The 19,953-nt window shown below is 40.6% G+C and overlaps 1 protein-coding gene across 1 annotated transcript; it reads right to left on the bottom strand.

The window, feature by feature from the left end:
* Window positions 1-12,299: 12,299 nt before the first annotated feature.
* Window positions 12,300-17,805, bottom strand: LOC134219096 (probable methylmalonate-semialdehyde/malonate-semialdehyde dehydrogenase [acylating], mitochondrial). Its single transcript, XM_062697790.1, has 4 exons — window positions 17,546-17,805; window positions 13,941-14,144; window positions 13,721-13,874; window positions 12,300-13,644 (listed from the first exon to the last, which is right to left on the bottom strand). Exons 1-4 carry the CDS (start codon window positions 17,573-17,575, stop codon window positions 12,467-12,469), a joined length of 1,566 nt encoding a protein of 521 aa, XP_062553774.1. The 5' UTR covers window positions 17,576-17,805; the 3' UTR covers window positions 12,300-12,466.
* Window positions 17,806-19,953: the final 2,148 nt, after the last annotated feature.

The following is a 19,953-nucleotide window of genomic DNA, read 5'->3' as shown; positions in this document are numbered from 1 at the left end:
ATTTGACGTCACACGCTCCGTTGCATGGATTGCAATCGTGACGTCATGCTCGTTTGGCTACACTAACTGACAGTTCGTTTGGCTACACTCGCCTTCGCCTCAGCTCGTCTATGGAACCTATAGTGTCTATAGTCTACACTATCGTACCAGGGGCAGGTACTTCATACAAAAAGTGTGACATAAGGGTGAGTGGAGTATAAAATGCTATATTTGCGTAACGTAATCAATAGATCTTTCCTGCGGTGCGGTTTTCGTTCGCTGAAGTCTCTGGAATGCTGCTTTCAGCTATGTGAGTTCTCTTTTCGCCAGCGTTTGGAGGGGAGGCGCCGTAGCCAGTGTAATAAAAGGTTTAGTTTTCCATACTAGTTTTCATACAAACTTGAACCGGCTTGCGCTCAACGAGTTTTTGTTCAAATCGGTTTTTTGAGGACACTCGGAGCATGGGACGGAATTGAGTGACCGTGGTGGTGCTGGGTCGTTTTTTGAACCACCCTACTAATATTCTTTGTTTTTTTTTATAAATACGACACCAATACTACTACAGTATATGAAAGTTTTTATTGTACCAATACTATCAAAGCTTTGTTTTGGTACTCAATTGGTGTGGGTTAACCCACCTTCACCTTAAAATCCACTATATGGTTTGAAACTAACTTGAATTTAAAGTTGAATCTACCATCGACCATTAGTTGTTTTCAACTTTAATTTTCATTATACTGACCGAGCTTTTTAGTTTGTTTCTATAAAAACTTTGGTCAATTCTACCATAAATTAGGTTGTCCCTTATTATTGCGAGCTCAATGCAACAAACCAAAATGTTAGGTTGAATCAACTGAAAAGATATATTGAATCAAGTTATGTTTTTGTTTGGTGAAATGTCAACGCAAATTTCAAATTAAAACAAACATTTTTTTATCGTTTTCCAACTCCAAACCCAATCTTAAGATAGCTAAAAAATGCCTTTTTGTTCAAGTAGAAAAATGTAGAGAGTATAAGTGGACTTATGAAATTTACAAAAATTATGTTCTTCGACTCGTTGCTTGTTGTAAGTATGTATTTTGTTATCTTACAAGATCATTCTTTAATACAATGAGATTTTTTATCTTTTTCCAGCATTGAAAAAAAATGGATTGTACTCGGTTCGATGTGTTACATATATGTGTTATGTATTATGTGTGGATCTGGATGTGCATGAACCAGGTAAAAAATTAACGGAACAAAGTGTAGTTCAACCATCGACGAATAATGATAGCTCTCTTCTCAAAGATGAAATATCTTCCGGACCTCAGGAAAGATGCTGAGATGGATTGTTGTGCATATCGAAGGAATCAATATTAAATTAATATATTTTGCTTTATTGTATTTACCATCAAATATCATTTGTTTTAAACATGTGTAAGTTTTTTTCCTATTAAATAATTTAAATAAACTTTGTAAATTGTTTCCTTTGTTGTATCCATTAATATGAAAAATAAATAAAAACAAAAGCTCGCCTACCAACCGGTTGGTTGTTTCAACCATATCGCTTTCATTAAATCAAACTAATAGGGGTAATGACGGCTTTGGCAGGTTTTGTTCTATTATTGGCAGGGGTTTTTTTATGACTGATTTTGCTCAAATTTGGCCCAAACATTCTTTGCATATCAAAGAATATTGTGGCCAAATTTCATAAAATTCGGTCGACAAAAACCCCCCTGCCAATAATAGAACAAAACCTGCCAAAGCCGTCTGTTCCCCTATATGGTTGGTTCAACTTTCATTTTCTTGTTTAAAACTACCATTATTTGATAAAAATGAATTTCTGTCTGTCTGATCCTTATTGGCGCTTTGATGTTGCTTGAAGAAGAAGAAGCAGAAAGATGCGTTCGTCTGGGTATTTTATAGAAGACCACATGAATGAAAAGCAGGACTCCGAGACAATTTTGTTCGTTCCGGAGCGAGTAGAACTCCGAGACAAGTTGACGTAGTATTACGTCTGTGGCTTCTATTAAGGAATACATTTTGCAAATGGACTCCTAGGAGTTTATTTATTTATTTATTCCAGAGTGAGTAGAATTCCAAAGAATCATATTCTTATAAAGTTGAAAGAGTAGGGAAGGAGAAAGATGTAGTAAGCGGCTAATGATTTTAGTTTGTATAAGTGATTCTAGACTATGATTTGATTCTACTATTGTGGATAGTACATTAAACATAAGCAATCAAATATACCAATCGTGAAATTACATATTTCGCGTGCCCCTATTTACCGTACAATGTGGCAAGTTTTACATTAGACTTGATTCGAACTCTCACTCGAATACTGATCACTATCCTGAAAGAATCTGTGCATGATTGAGTATTTGAGTGTATGGAGAGCAACATATTATTGAATTGTCTGACGAACTTTGTTTCATTTAAGCGTGTGCCAATGAATCGGTAGCTTGTGAGGGGCTGAGAGAGGTTGCGCGGCGGGGTATGGCAATGCTAGGGCATTGTTGCCACCGCAGTGTGAGATGGTGTTGGTAGCGCCATCGGGTTGAGTAGCAACGACGAAGATCGCACCGGCAGTTTGTTGTCGAATTTAAAAACGAACAGTCGCACCGCTCTTCAACGGCGGATTCCATACAGCCGTTTTCGGCTGGAATACGACAGGTTGGACTTTTCCTATACTGTGTATATTAAGTGTAACATCACAAAATAAAATTTCGAGTAGAAATACTGTGTTTATTATACAGAAGAAGAAAAGCCCAACCCCGTACTGCTTACAGATTTTAATGAAATTGTTTTTAGAATTTTTGAGAAGAGTTTTAAAAGCTTCTTCTGATGCTTTCTCATGGAGATTTTTTCGATTATCATCTTTCAGCTTCTTCTTCTTCTTCATGCAACATCAAAGCGCCAAAAGACTTGGAAACTACTGAGCCGGTCGGCGTGAATTTTTGTATACAAAAGTTTTTCGTGCCGGGGAAGGTTCTTAAGATGGTTCAAGAAACTCCCACAGTCCCAACAACCATTCAAGCCGAATAAGCTAGTCTTTTATCTCAAGAAGGTGATTATTGGTTATAAAGGCGATTCCCCTATCACCAATGCGCTGCAATGTTTGTTGGGCCCTCTGGAAAGAGGGGGCTCCCATACAAATGAAACACAAATTCCTACATAACTCAGGCACTAATCAAGCAAATGGAACCAAATGTGGCAAGTGGAGTTTGGTTCTATGATGATTCGTGACCCCTCTCCGCTCTAGAAGGAACATTAATTTCTGCATAACTCGAGAACTAATCAAGCAATTTGAATCCATTAGTGCACAGTATGCTAATTTCGCGCTAGTATTGTCGGACAGTGCATTGTCCGCTAGAACTAGCCTATATGCAAACGCGCTATTACATTACGCTAATATCGCGCTAGTATTGTCGGATAGTGCATTGTCCGCTAGAACTAGCGAATATGTAAACGGGCCATTAAGATTAATAAATTGTTGGCATCGGCATTGTGTGTGATCAAAATGGCCGCTGTGGAGTTCGGAAATAGTCACCCGCCAATTCACTAGTTAGCTAGCGGATGCTGTTCGATGCCCACGTCCTGCTCGTGTGGTGGTCTATCACCGAAAAGAGGAAGAGTCATGATGATGCATCGACAGATCAACGCGAAATGTCATTACACCTACACGGAATGAACGCGTGTTCATTATTCTGTCAAAGTATAGTACTGTGATAAGACACTACTGGAGCATTACACGCTGAAGGAAACTTACCCTTTTTCCATACCCACACATTCCCCCTCTTCTCCCAAAAAAAAAAAATAGAAAAAAGAACTCGAATTCTAGGAGTTAAAACAGCAGAGCTTGCTAAAGCAACTATTTCCAGACATGATACAATTTTAACTTTTCATGTCATATTAACTTAAAGTGTATCTAAGAAATTTATCTTGAGAATTTTATAGGAGAATGTCAATAAAATATGTTCTCAGTTTGTTTTTGCGTTTCAATAACAATGCTGTACCGAAAGATTACAATTTCATCCTAAAAGTCGAACTTTTTGTATGATACTCAAAGACCAAACAAAGATGCTATAACCCTATCGATTCCGCTGGTCGGACTTAGCAAATGTCCATTTGTCGTTGATGATGTGTGTATATGTTCACTCACGAAACATAAATGATTAGTAATACCAGGCACGAACAATGTGGATTCAACGTTATACGTACAGCGCCAACTGTCAAAACGCATATAGAAAAAAATGTAATCATGGTACAGGAATCAAATGTCTGTCAAAGTATAAACTGGAAGAAAAACATTATCCAATTTTTCAACTAGCAACTGTCATCCGAAATAGTGAGTTGACATCCGGGAAGGAGCACCCAACATAGCTTTGGTCCTCACAAGTTCCAATACTTACTTATACAATACTACTTCGATGACAATTGGCCGCAAGCTGAGGGTTGCGTAGTTAGCTGGTAGTGTAGTCTGGGCACTGTTATCTTTCTGACATCAGCTAGAGTGAGAGGGTGCGTCCTGTGGGGTCTGCCTAGGATTAGGATGTGATGAGGTTCGACAGTGGGCTCTGTTGAACTTTTATAAAAGCTGCATGTGTCCGCAAGCAGGCCCTATCAAAGCGACCGTGTGCAGCTTAAAGCGCACTAGCCTAGTCCTGGTGTTGGGTGGGACTTTAAACAAATTTGACCCGGCTGATCGAGCGTCTGTTCACCAAGGAGGTGCGGCTCCAACAGCGTCTGTTCTGGCATCCTGCGACTGAGTATGAAATGCTATTCCCCGGAAGCTATGCCAGCCCCATCCCGGTGGGTAGGGAACCTTGGGCTTGTTCCCGAAACATCAATTTGTTCGAGAACCCAATATTGAAACAATACGGACTGATTTAACGGCAACGACTCTTAGCGCGAACGGACACGAATAAGAACATAAAACGTTTAAACCCTAGCCCAGCAGGTTAAATTGGCACGACTTGCCAATAGGGCACGCCGCATGAAGCTTGACTGAGTGAAGTCCGTTGGCCAAACTTTGGAGAACAAAGAAAGCCGTTGGGACAAGTTCTGCTATACTCTAGTTGACTAGATGAACACGCTCCCCGGCATCGTGGATTTGGCTTCCTACTAAGCACCCAGACACAATCTGCGCTCATGAAATGGAAACCTATAAGTGAAATGAAAATCGTTGCCAGATTTAGAACACGGATCCAAAACCTTACTATAATCCAATTTTATTCACCAACCGATACTGTCGATCTTCAAGAAAAAGAGAACTTCTACAGCCAACTCAATGCCGTCGTAGATAGAATTCCGAAGGGTCATGGTCTCGGAGAAATGAGCGAAAACGCAGACTGTTCGCCGAATTCTGTGGTAACGATGACACGGTGATTGGGGAATCGCACTTCTCTCATCGACCGGTTCACAAGGTCACGTGGGTCTCCAGTGACGGCTTTACAGAAAATCAAATCGACCACGTCTATATCAGCCGAAAATGGAAACGGAGCCTTCTTGAGGTCAACGATATAATTATCCTTCTTCTTCTTCTTCTTCTTTTTATTCTCCTATGGCTCTACATTCCAAATGAAACTTGACCTGCTTTCAACAATGTATTCTATTAGCATTTCCTCAGTTATTATTTTATAGCTTTCCTATGCCCGCCATTGTATGAGTATGTATCTTGTGTTTCAAGTACAATGAATATCTTATGCCAAGGGAGATGAGAATGTTTGATTGTTTCTCATCCGAAAACTTCCTAGACCGGACCGAGAATCGGACATGCCATCTCAGGCTTGGCAATCCTACGCCTTTGCTCGCAAGGCTAACTGGAGACCCCATATTATTATCATCCTTTTTTTTTTCAAAAAACAACTAATTTTTAAAAAATATTCAACAAATAGGTACTCTCTGCCATGAGCACTATGGAGCTCGCGAGAAGATTCGGCTCAAACGCATTTTATAGTAGCTACAAGAGATCTCTATTTGATCTACAACTCTTTTGTTATAAACCTTGCGCTTCCTCAATCTCCTCCCAAAACACTTTACTATCTAAATACTGATCTTGCTACACCTCTTTCATTCATCAGGAGTCTACAGCAAAAATACCATATAAAAATTTAAAAACGCGGATTCAATTTCATTCCAGATAAATCCAGCCAAGCATATTTCCACATATTTCCAGAATAATTGGAGGCGAAATTGAAGTGAAACCTACAAACCAATGTTTTGGCCACTGCATGCCAGTGTTGCGTTTTTTGTTTAACAAAAATTTCTCATTCTTATTTAAAACGACGATTAAGCTTGTCATTTAAATGATCGCAATTTACAAAAGTTATGTTACACAAGAATTTATCCACATCATAAGGCAACTCTTCTCAGGCGTATACTTTCAATCGTTCCTTGTTCACATACTATTCTCTCAACGAGCATCCGCATGATTGAAATCACCCTCACAGGAGTCTTAACTCAACCTGTGGCAAAGCAAGCGCCGACCAAATTTCCCCCATTTAGCCTCACTCAATTTGGCAAACGAACGTCTTGTCTCGTTTCAAAACAAAAAATTCAAATACGTTCCAAACTCCGTCTATTAATATTACACCAGACGTCCCGTCTGGTACACAATCACATTGCGTACTGCCGACAGGAGTCCTAACTCGAGACATGTTATTTCAACACCAATAATATAAAATCTCCTCACTAAACGACCCGTCTAGTGGCATTCAGTATCAAAAAATCTTCTCACTAAACGTCCCGTCTAGTGGCATTCATTATCAAAAAATCTCCTCACTAAACATCCCGTCTAGTGGCATTCAGTGTCAAAAAATCTCCTCACTAAACGTCCCGTCTAGTGGCATTCAGTATCTAGAGTTTCTTCACTTAACGTCCCGTCTAGTGGCATTCATTATCAAAAAATCACTTCACTAAACGTTCCGTCTAATGGCATTCAGTGTCCAAAATCTCCTCACTAAACGTCCCGTCTAGTGGCATTCAGTATAAAAAAAATCTCACTAAACGTCCCGTCTAGTGGCATTCATTATCGGAAAATCTCCTCACTAAACTTCCCGTCTAGTGGCATTCAGGATCAAGAATCTCCTCACTAAACGTCCCGTCTAGTGGCATTCAGTGTACAAAATCTCCTCTAGTGGCATTCAGGATCCAGCTCTTTAAATTTCACTTCAAAATATCATTTTGACCGCGTGATTGGCACGCACACGCACCACTCTTGAAAAAAAAACACTTTTTCAATCTTTTCGCTTTAAATTCTGCGACATCTAGTAAGCCATTTTTCCAACCGCAGGAAAAAAAAATCGGATCTGTGTTCGAACTTTTTTTTTTCTCACAATGCCATTGCAATGGCTGATTTAATTTTTACTTACTTGCTTTATTGCCTGGGTGGCAATAAATCCTGGCACGGATCGCCAAATGTGGAGTTCGGAAATAGTCACCCGCCAATTCACTAGTTAGCTAGCGGATGCTGTTCGATGCCCACGTCCTGCTCGTGTGGTGGTCTATCACCGAAAAGAGGAAGAGTCATGATGATGCATCGACAGATCAACGCGAAATGTCATTACACCTACACGGAATGAACGCGTGTTCATTATTCTGTCAAAGTATAGTACTGTGATAAGACACTACTGGAGCATTACACGCTGAAGGAAACTTACCCTTTTTCCATACCCACACAGCCGCCTAGTCGCTTATGCATTATACATTTAATATACCTACAAAATAGGCTGACCAGATCATTTCGGTGAAAAAACGGGACAAAAGCGCTCGCAAAACGGGACATGTAAAAAACATTATGATAAAATTCAGGAGCTGTGGAAATTTCAAAATTTAGTGATTTAATTTTCATTTTTCGTTTGAGAAATTAGAATTATTGTATTAAGTTAGTTGTGGAGAAATACTTTTAGAAACTTTTTTTTTAAATTTATTTAGATGTTCACTCTTCAAAGAAATGCGGACAAAAACACGAAGGAAAAAAATTACGTAACGTAATTACGTAACATTAAAAAAAATGGGAAATTTCGAAATTTAATTTTAATCTACTCTGTTGTGATGGTTTTTCTCTGGCTCAAAATAAACTGTTCTGAAAGCAGTGACCATTATGCACCTACCAAACTTTTGCCTGCTCCTCGCTTTCACCCATCAGTGTAGCTTGCTACCAATTATTTAGCGCAGGGGTTTTAGATGCTCGGTGGTGCGTACATACCCCCTCCACGTAATTCTGGTGGGCTTCCCTCTGTAGCACCAGAGTTACGATGCTGGATTTCAACCATTGCCAACTTTGCCACCGGCCGCCGGAAATTGCCTCTCGATGTTTTCACCAGCGCTTGTCGCACTCGCCCGTCCGTTCCAGGATACACTTCAATTATTACGCCACGTGTCCAACTCTTCCTAGCTCCATCATCCGCTATGTACACTAGATCTTCGGTGCAGATTGGTGGAGTATCGGCATACCACTTGGATCTTTGATTGATCGAAGGAACATACTCTGCTAGCCATCGCTTCCACAGCTTGTCCGCCAAAGCTTGCGATCGTTTGTAAATATCCCGCAATGCTTCCGCATCCGCTGTTGGCGAAATCTTGTCCGTAGCTAACTCAGGGCCCTTCACAAAGTGATTTGGAGTCAGAGCTTCACTTGCCTCCGGCCCCAAACCGGCGTACGTCAGCGGACGAGAATTTATAAGATCTTCTGCCTCGGCCAACGTTGTCAGCAGCACTTCATCTGTTAACCTTCTACCATCATTTAGTACGGTCAGCGCCGCTTTTACTGACCGCACTAGCCGCTCCCAAACTCCTCCCATATGAGGCGCACTAGGAGGATTAAAATTCCACCGGGTTCGTGCATCTATCATTCCTTCCCCGTTTTTCCGACCTGCGTCCAAGAGATACAGTAAATGAGCCGCAATAATCCACAGCAGTGAAACTGGACGGGTGCCAACCAGGGGTAATACGAGCCAGTGGAAGTGGAGCCATTCTAGGGACCCTCGGTGAACATTTCTTCGTCCTACACCATACACACGCCTTCGCTACAGCCTTGACTTCCGATCGAAGATTAGTAATTCTAAAACGCTGCCTGACCTCGTTGACTACGGTTTCTAAATTTGAGTGAGCCGCTTGCTGGTGATAATACTCTAGCAGCCTTCGGGTAATAGGGTGCTTTTTGGGCAAAATTACAGGTAACCTGAGTTCGAAGGGCAGGAATGAACCTTGGGCTGCTCTGCCTTCCATTCGTAGTACGTCCCTGTCATCCATGAATAGACTGTCGTTGAACAGACTACTGCACTTCTCTATCGCCTGTACTTTGCTGTGTGGAACTTCACGATTCATCTTCAAAGTCTTCACTTCTTCCCCGTCTGTGTCCGCTTGAGCCGCTCGCCATAAATACGTCTCCGCTCTCTGATATTCTTCACGTTTCAGTGGTACTACTATCGCTGATATAGGTTTCTTCACCATTTGTCGCATCCTCGACGGTGCTGGAACTGCTTCGATTGCTAGACCTTTTCGCTTCTTTTCGCAATTGGACTTAAAACGGTAGACGCACGCTACTGTTCTAACAAGTACTTTCCACCGAGAAATGCGCGACACATCGATGACTGACTCTATTATCGCAGAATCGTGCATCAACAGACAAGCTCGGATCTCCTCTGTGGTATTTGATTCTACCTTTTCTTGCCTAGACCACAAATCTTCTGGTTGATAAAGGAAGCATGGGCCACAAAACCATGGACCGTTAGATTCCAAACAACTGATACTCTTCCATTTCATCAGGTCATCTGCAATATTATTCTTCGTTGATATCCAATGCCACTCGTCATGCTTCGTGAGGCTTAAAATCTCTCCGATCCTGAATGCCACGAAAGGTTTGTTTTCCGAGAAAGTCCATCGAAAGTAGTAAAGGTTTACGTTATAGACGTAACGTTGTTCGGAGCAACCAGCTCCTCTTGTACAGCTCAATTCGTTAAGAATCGTAACGCGCAAGAGTATGCGGTGCAGTTTCCAGAAGCAGCCAGAGCGATAGTAGAGAACCACTACGTGGATGACTATTTCGATAGTGTGGACACGGTTGAAGAAGCGGTGAAGCGGGCTCAAGAAGTGAAGTATGTTCATGCAAAAGGCGGATTCGAGATCCGTAACTGGGTTTCGAACTCCGAAGAATTCTTTCAAACTATTGGCGAGCAAACAGACGATCGGTGTATTCACATTCTTGAAAATTCTATAATGCCAGGACCAAATCGAGATCTGGAAAAGACAGGTTATAGTTGCGCGGGATGTTTTCGCCCGGATGATTGCTTTCGTTTTAGCTCATGCGTAAACGAAATTGAGAAGAGAATCCTGCTGGATTACGATGCAAATTAAAAAACTTGAATGAGGATTACGAGAGGGCGGCAACGGAAATCGATTTAAAATTTGGTGCACGTAGGGCAGCAATAATATTGAAATATTGTGGGCAAAGTACCTGCAAAAAATCGGTGAACATACTCTTTGACATGCATTAAGGATTTTATTATTGACCAATATCAAAAACTTTTGCAATTCTGAACAATTGGAAATAACAAATAACAATTGGAAATAACAATAATCAAAGTACCAGGCCTAAGACCGGTTTTAGGCATTAGAAGGTTGAGAAAAACATAGTTTTAGGAATGGATTATTGATTTCCCGTGTCAAATCCCTTTTTCACGAATATAAGTGGGAAGAATCTCAACAAGGAAGGAACATTAATGAAATGTAATTTTAATAATGTTCTCGAATATGGTCGGTGTATGAGAATAAATGTCAAATTTAACCTATTCACAGTCCATTTTGATAAAAATTAATTTAAATTACGCTAAAAGTAGTCTCACACCTTGGGAATCTTGTCCATTGATTTTGTTCCCATGTGCTCTAAAAAACCGGGACTCGTCGCGAAAGATAAAAAAAATTCTGGACAATTTATAGTCTGGTTTACAGCTCTCGGAGATTTCCACCTGATTGTGTTTTGTTCCATACACATGGGAGCGGAATTTGCAGACAAGCTCCTGATGTATAAACTACCCCTAAAGTACGTACGTGTCTTATTGACATTGAGGCGTGACCTGATTTTAAGAAAATACTTGCCTACCAAGTTACTAATTCCGTTCAATCCAATGAAAATAAAAATGCCTCCGGAGAGGCACTTGTAGTCATTAACAATAAAAACCCTTAAGAAAAGCGATCAATGGAAAATACAAAACGGCATATAATGTAGGTATCTGATTTTAGATTCCGGCCTAAAATATTGATTTTGTTCGAACAATATTTTGGAGCTCTTTGGCAGCATCAATGAAAAAATTGAGGATTTTTTAGTTTACGACGGGACAGCACAAAATGGTCTGAAAAACGGGACTGTCCCGTTAAATACGGTAGGAGAGACTGGGTAGACTTGATCCCCTTTTCTGATTTCCGATGTATCACAGCCAAAAGTAAATAAACATACGCGATTTCCACACAGACTCTCTAAGAAATATAGTATTTAACTTTACTGATGTATGGCAGTCCTTTAATTATTGTTGTTATTGATACCCAATCGATTTTTTGGAGTGCTGTCAAAAATCGACTTTTAAAATATTCGGGGGGAATTGATATCTCTCCAAAAACTTGCTTTGATAAAATTAGAAAGGTGCCCTCAGATTTTTTAAATATTTTTCCTTCAAAATACGCGGAATTTTCGAATTGCTGTGCGTATTCATGAACGATTTTTGTTTTTAAATTCGACATCACATGTAATTTTAAAATTTGGGGAGACTTGATCCCCTTTTTATGATATCTACGCAATAAATAATTTTTCCTGCCAACCTTTCATCAAATCTGTCAAATCTACAAAAAAAATAGAAGCCTGAGAACAGATTTATATTTTTTAGAATTTTTTCGCCAAATTTTTGTATGGATGACTAAGGGGGGATCAAGTGTCCCCATATTGAGGTAATAACTTCAAAACCAAATATCCTAAAACTTTGATGTAGTGTTGACATTTTCATTAGTACAGATCATAAGGCATATTTATGGCTTTGTGCTGTGAAAAAACGAAAGCATTTGGTCATTGTTATGAAAAGTTGTTCAAATTTCGCGTGGCCAATAAAAAAATCTTTGGGAAGGTCAAAACATACAAACCGCCCTGCAGAATAAATAAGGTTGTCAATCCAAAAAATAACTCACCACATAAAGGTCATTTGTCTAGAGGATCTATACAAAACAAATTTGCTAGAACAAAACTACTTTAGTTCTCGATAAAATAGGGGGTGATCAAGTCTCCCCGGGGATCAAGTCTACCCACCTTCCCCTACGTATGGTCAGCCTAAGAAGAAAATATAAACGAAACCTTCCGCTTTCAGTAATTGTAGCCTGAGGTGGTTGCTTTTATTTTAACTCAATATTAGATATCTTAAATGCAGTAAATGTTTTTTTTTCTTTAATCTAGTAAATGCACACACGACTTATTTCTTGGAAGACATAATAACCCGAATCGCCGCTCCCGGTTTTCCCTAGTTTACTTCATTGTTGGCATTGCCACGGCAGCCTTGGTGTGGGCAACGTCTCCCTCACGCCACAGCTGAGTCACAGTCTTGGTCTGGGTGTAGAACTTAACTCCCTGCTTGCCGTAGAAGTGGCAATCGCCCATAAAGCTGCCTCGGGATCCAGTGAAAGAGAACATCGGCAACGGGACTGGGATTGGCACATTGACACCGACTTGTCCGACATCGATGTCGTTGACGAACTTCCTGGCGGTGGCTCCGTTTGTGGTGAAGATGGCCGTTCCGTTGCCATATGGGTTGTTGTTAATCATCTCAACAGCTTCGTCCAAAGTGTCAACGGTCAAACACACCAACACCGGGCCAAAGATTTCCTCCGTGTAGCACTTCATGTTGGGCTGCACGTCAGTCAAGATGGTTGGCCCAACGAAGTTACCATTTTCGTACTTATCAATCTTGATGGAACGTCCGTCAAGAACAAGCTTGGCACCTTCCTTGACTCCAGACTCAACCAGTTCGTTGATTCTCTGCTTGGATTGCGGGGAGATTACTGGGCCCAGATCAGTTCCGGGAACGTGTCCAGCGTTGACCTTCAGTTTGCGAGCGCGCTCAACGAGATCTGGAATCCATTGCTTAGCTTCTCCGACAAATACGGCGGTAGACAGAGCCATGCAGCGCTGACCAGCAGCACCGAAGGCAGCTCCGGCAAGTTGATTTAGAGTATTTTCCTTGTTGGCATCGGCCATGATAACTCCGTGGTTTTTAGCACCCATGTTTGACTGGACACGCTTGCCATTGCGTCCAGCACGTTCGTAGATGTATTTGCCAGCCTGGTCAGATCCAACGAAGGAAACGGCCTTGATAGCCGGGTTGTCACAGATAAAGTTGACGGCATCGTGGGCTCCATGGATAACGTTGACCACACCCGGCGGGCAGCCAGCTTCATTCAGCATTTCCATCAGCATCATAGTAGCGCCAGGGACACGCTCCGAAGGCTTGATGATACTGGTGTTACCGACGGTAATGGCAACTGGGAACATCCACAACGGGATCATAGCAGGGAAGTTGAACGGGCAGATACCGGCCGTCACACCCAATGGCAAAGTGTACGAATAGGTGTCCATGTCCTTGGCAATGTTGGACACCGTCTCACCCATCTGCAGAGATGTGATGCTACAGCAGTGCTCAACGACCTCTGTTAAGTGGACGGTGGTTAGAGAGAGTTAGCATTCTAAATTCTGATTGTGGTTTATGTAATGAAGAAGACTTACGTAATCCACGAAGGACGTCACCCTCGGCATCAACCAGAGTCTTGCCCTGTTCTATGGTGATGTTCTTGGCTATCTCGGACATGTTGTTTCTGATCAAGTGCTGCAGTTTGAACATGACCTGCTGGCGGCCCAGGATCGAGGTCTGACTCCATGTCTGAGGATGGAAGTTAATCAGTGAAATAACATTTTTTTTGTATCACCTTCGTGCACCAAAACGTACCTTGAATGCCTTCTTCGAGGACTCCACTGCCGATTCCATTTCGCTCTGGGTGCACTTGGGAACACGCGTGACTACCGCGTTGGTGGCCGGATCATGCAGATCGATCCATTCGGTGGTCTTCGATTCCACGAACTTTCCATCGATGAACATCTTGGTCGTTGGGACCGAGGCGGTACTGTAGCTGCGTTGTACGGCATTGCGGCACTGGAAAGAAAACGGTAAATCAATTTATAATCACATGGGGTTCCGAATTTTGCAAAGAAGAGATAAAGATTTGACATAATTGTAATATTGTTCTATGGTTATTTGAAGCAGATCACATTTTTCCATATAAAACTGAATTTAGACATTCCTATCACATTTAAGGTGACACAAAGGGGAAAATGACCTTCAAAAGCTCAAATTTTAAAAAAATATTCGAAAAATATATTTGCCATTGACGACAATCTCAATCAATCAATCAATCCTTCCTAATAGTTCATTAACTCTGTTCATCATGCCAATCGTAAAGAAATACGAGAGTTTTTTCCACATAAAAAGATGCTATGCCTAACTTAGAATCGTACTCGTCCCCAAATTGCCAATACAACGTCTTTGCTCGCCAACCTAACTGAAAACCTTGAAATCTTATCTATCAGTCAGCCAAATCAGCTAAAAATAATCACTTAATCACAGCGAAAAATCACCGTTTTGTATTCCAAGGTTTTACTCATATTTTCCCAAATTAATAAGAAATTGAATTGTTTTCTAACAGCCGAATTGACCATTTGTGATACATATTAATATGAATACATGAGTTAAAATTTCGGAGCAATTGCCCCATTTCTAATGGTGAGTATTCGCGTACATGAAGCTAATGCCGCTACTCATTGCTGGGGCAAAACCCGTTGCCATTTGGCCGGGGTTCATATCCCACCAAGCGTTTAGCAGATTTAATTGATCGCCAATCGCAACCCTTTAACATATAACAAAGGGATATCCAATAAATGTACACATGAATTGATGTGAAATGATTTCCGTTTATTTTGCACGAACAAAATATCACAAGTCAGTCAAAAAGCCGCTTGGTGCGGTTTTGCAGAATCCCAACCATTTGTAAGACTAAGAGTTAAAATCTAAAAAATGTCGACATTATATTGCTCTACGGTAAAATTATATAAAGGGGTATCCAGTTAGCCTTGCATGCAAAAGCGTGCGATTGCCAATCCGAAGATGACGAGTTCGATTCACGATACCTACTCATGCAATGGCGGGCATAGAACAGCTTTAAATTAACATCTGTAGTATGCTAATAGAACACAAAGTTGAAAAGCAAACCAGGTTCCAGTTGGGATGTAGAGCCATAGATGAAGAAGAAGAAAATTACATAAAGCAAGTGGTGTGATTATTTAGATGTATAATTTTTCATATTTTCCGCCAACTAAGACAACTACAAAATTTAAAGTAATTCTATTCTAATTAAATCTTCAAATATTCAAAATAAAACGATTGCTTTTTCAAAGCATTGAATAAAAATAAATAAAACGTCATGCGTACCTTTGGTGAATGTAAAAGTGATGCGTCGATACGCACACGCATATGTGTATTGTATAATAGCCATAAAAATGTATATTTACTTCCGCCATTCTTAGCTTAAAGCCGTTCACGGCTGGGAGTTCAAATTGATAGCCCAAGCAATCAATTCAAATGCGCCACTTCAGTCACAACACAACTGGACACAAGTTCAAGCACCCGACCTCATGATGTCGTTGCATAACTCTCCTTTTTCGTGTGTTGCATTTTACGATGAAGCGATGTATCGCCCCCGATTAATAAAAAACGACTGTGTATAGAATGAAATGACTAACGACAAAAACGCAGTACCACAATTTTCCTAATTACATTAACGAGTTGTATCTTCAAATTTGCAAAGAAGTGCGAAAAATTAGGAATTAATTATGATAGTTTAAGGTAGTCGAGCATTTCGGAATCTTTTCCGCCGTATTTCGTATTTTAAATAGGTCGGAACTCTAAATTTTTCGTGTCAGAATTCCGTATCTTCTACTCTTGGCAATCAAATCCGTGAAAAGGTTCCCAAGAAGTTATACTACCTTTAGGATAATTTCAAATATCCACATCACAGTTGTATATCTTCAAAGTACAGAATGTTATCAGTGTCTGAAGCGCCATTACGACTCACATGCTCAGATAAAACTAAAACGTAGCACATCACAAAAATCTGCCATTCGAATATCTGCATAGCCCCTGACTTTCAAGGTTTTTTTCACATATTCATCAACGAACGATGCTGAGCAGAAATATAGTAGTTTGGTATATCAAAGGGATTGTGGCTGACCAAAAAATGTTCCTTTACCCTAAATCTAGGTATGCCTTCAGCTATCTTCGTTTCCAACCAAACGAGACTCACAACAGAGAATTCAATTTAAGTCGTACATTGTGCTAATTTAAATTGATTGATATAGAGAATTCAAATGCGCCTCATCAGTTACAACTATGAGCAAGGTCAGCACCCTTGCACACGATCCTGGTTCGATTCAAATGTGGAGCATGGTTCAAGTTCTTATAGTAGGTATTGAACTTATGTATCTCCCTAAGATATTGATGTCACGATATTTGAATCGAAATTTTATATGATTACATAACAAAATGATTTATTCTAGTATAAAAAAATGTGCAAAAAAAAAGAAACTGATGTTTAATCTTTCATCGGGTGTTTAGCAACAAAACCCCAGTCTGATCGCATTTTCTTCTAAAGTTTCTTTTTTCGTCGATTGGTCGACTGTTACGAAATAATAATCGTTGCTATCACTCCTTTATCAAATACCTCATCTAGACTAGACAGACACGTTTCATTTTCACTACCTACTATGATCAGGCCTTGCTTGGATTTCTAACTAAAAAATTAAATCAAATAATTTCTTGTTACAAAGTCAAACACTGACTAAATTTTGTGTGCAGGTTTGAAATAATTTATTTTATTCAATTGCCTTGCGAACAATTGGCACATGTTTTTGGAAAGGGGATATCCATTAATAATGTAAAGCAAAAATATCAAATCATAAAATCTTATCCGGTTATATCTCCCTCTTTTTGTATGAAGCATTTTACATTTTGTAAGGACCGTCACACTTTATTCAACCCATTCTAAGCGTTGCGCAATTTATGGACGTCCCATAATTACAAAACTGGAAATGGTCAAATTGTGAACCTGTTGCAATATTCACATTTTACACGATTTTTGAATATGGTAATTTCAATATAGAATAGACTCTAAATGGAGATCTTTACAATTAGAGATACATAATACGCAACGATGCTCGTACGGGCTTGATTTGAAGCGAATATTTATCTGGCCTTGAACTCAAACTTGTACGCTGCCACGAGAGAACCGAAATCATACGACATACACTTGAAACTTTTCTATAAATATTCTCCCTACAAACGCACTAACTCAACACGGAAACTGTGAATATTCTACAACGTCAATTTAATACGTTAATTTCGAGTTACATAAGTTAACTTTGATAATCGTATGTTCTTGAACAATAATTCCTCTCTAAGTCCCGAACCCATTTATGCACATTTGGCAGTAATAATTTACATACCTCCGCGCCTAGCAATCGGACCAAAGCCATTTTGTCGCACCAAAAAGCAAAATCGAGTGACCACTCAAATCAGGAAACTGAAACCGGAACACCGCACCGCCACCAGGGATGATGGTTGGAAAGGAACTGCGCCAGCCAAGTGCTACGTCGTCCAGCCAGACCCCCAATTTGTGCAAACTGGTGCTGATGTGCTATGTAATAGTAGTAGGCGCGATTCGGCTCTATCGTCAAAACAAGCTCCCGTTGCTAATAGGCGTGTATGCCGGCTGTGGATCACTTTGTGCTTGTGTGTTGTCAGCTCCCAAGCGATGGCGAGGTATGTTTATCAGCAGTAATCGCGTCATCCTCGAGTCAGGCAGGCACGGCTGCCTGCCGACCGGCTTTTTTTTAAACCGGTCGAGCGGGCAGAAAATTAGTAAGATTTAGTATAAGAAAAAGAACTCTTGTGTAATCTACTAATATGGAAAGACCGCACTCATATTATTTTTTAGATTTTTTTCCGATTGAAGTATTGAATTCAGTCATTGATTGATTTGGATGCTTTTTTTACTCCCCGAAATACCTAAGTCGACCTGGTATCCTTTTCTATTCAGGATCTCCTCTGCCACAAAGGCTATCTGCTCATTCAGTCATATATTTAGCTTACATCTAAACAGATAACCCTCAATAAACAAGTTGAAGACGGTTCGTCAGATCTCTCCATCCTCGACTGCGCCTCACGCTCGTCAAGTCGTTCTGCACCTGCTCAGCCTTCTTATGCATGCCGGGTCGAAAGCTATATGTTATATTACCAATAACTAAGCTAACAGCTTCTTCCGAGGAGGTGATCGGTTTTGCGATCAATGTTTTTCCGATGATCAAACAACGTGGCCATCCCAATGAAGTTTACCGTATTGTACAAGCTTAACAATAAACATTCCCATTGTACTTGATATTAAACATTTGCAAATGTGGCAGAACTGTATACCCGCCTGAAACGTGTGGCAACCAAAGTTGGACTGGTGGTGAATGGATCGAAAAAAAAGTATCAGGTAAACTGTCGAGGTGGTCGATGAATTCACCTTGGATACTTGGGTGCGACTTGGGCCATGTTCTATGACGACTTGCAAGCACTCGGGAGATTCGAGAGATGCGTGCTTAGGACCATCTTTGGCAGATGGTGTTCGTTTCTGACCCGACAGGTACAAAAATGTGATGGCCGTGGTGGGTCAGATGAGGTGTCGGTTGACGTAAAAATGGGCGGCTCCACTCTGACCAAGGTCATAAACTCGGTGATGATTAACCACGAGGATAACGGAGGCCAGACAATGGAGGTGATTACTGACGTTTCAGGTGTAATCATGTCCTTTCTGGGTACCCGCGTAAACTATAGCAAGGATCTGAAACAGGCCGTATTAACCCTCTGCGCTTTAGTCGTGGAGGCGAAGTCGGAGTGGAAGACTTTGCTAGACCAGTAAGAAGGCGGAGCACAAGATCCAAGAGTGTGACAAATGGAGCGGAGCAGCCCGGATAATAAATACAATAGAGTTTAAATAAAATATCATAAAATACAATAGATTTTATTGATGAGCATTTAATTCTATTGCTTTTATATCATACCAATTAAAGTGCCATGTTGTTGTTCCAATAGACGTATACAATGAAGTCTATTGCCAGTAAAATGTTGGCAATAGAATTACAATAAATTCAATTGTAATGGCAAAATTTTGTTATTTTGTTCTTGTAAAAATACATAACAACCCCTATTTTCTATTGTAAAACTGCCATTTGTAATAGGCTTTATAGTGGTTACTGTTACAATAATTTCTATTGTAATCCTTTTGGGATTTTTTATTAGGAAGGCCACTGCTAAGAAGGGTAGAGCCCGTGAGGAAAAGGGTACGCCTGCCAATGGCAGTGGCAAGCGAAAAAACAGAGGTGAGACGATTATCGTCAAGACTGACGATAAAAGCTACGCTGACGTCTTGAAGACTATGAGATGCAACGAAAAGCTCTCTAGTCTAGGAGGAAAGGCGAGATGATTCTTGTCTTGAAGCGGAATGCTGCTCAGAAGAGTTCTGAGTATAAAAATTCGACAGAGGAGATCCTGGGAAATGGGGTTCAAGTTAGAGCCCTATGCCCAGTTTCGAACATCCAGTGCAAGGGCCTGGATAAGATAACCGATTCCGGAGACCTGGTAGACGCACTGAGTGATCAATGCAATGTCGGGATCCAGGAATCCGCGTTTCGGTTACCCAGAGGCTATACGGGAATGCAGGTTGCCTCATTCCAAGTACCTGTGGCTGAGGCCAAGAAGGTGCTGAATAAGGCAAAACTGAAAGTGGGCTGGTCGGTGTGTTCGTTGAGCACAAGTCAACCAATTCAGGCCTATTACATGTGCCTTGACCACGGTCATAAATCCTATGACT

This window comes from Armigeres subalbatus, chromosome 3, assembly GCF_024139115.2.
Source record: "Armigeres subalbatus isolate Guangzhou_Male chromosome 3, GZ_Asu_2, whole genome shotgun sequence".
Taxonomy (NCBI): domain Eukaryota; kingdom Metazoa; phylum Arthropoda; class Insecta; order Diptera; family Culicidae; genus Armigeres; species Armigeres subalbatus.
Note: the sequence above shows the minus strand (reverse complement) of the source record. Positions and strands in the feature narration are given on the sequence as shown.

Bases quoted from the DNA above. Each gene is read 5' to 3' on its own strand.
- LOC134219096 (XM_062697790.1), bottom strand. From the start codon at position 17,575: ATGGCTTTGGTCCGATTGCTAGGCGCGGAG. The intron at 13,875-13,940 runs GTACGTTTTGGT...TTCCATCCTCAG, and splicing joins CCTCGAAGAAGGCATTCAAG to ACATGGAGTCAGACCTCGAT. The intron at 13,645-13,720 runs GTAAGTCTTCTT...TCCACTTAACAG, and splicing joins TGACGTCCTTCGTGGATTAC to AGGTCGTTGAGCACTGCTGT.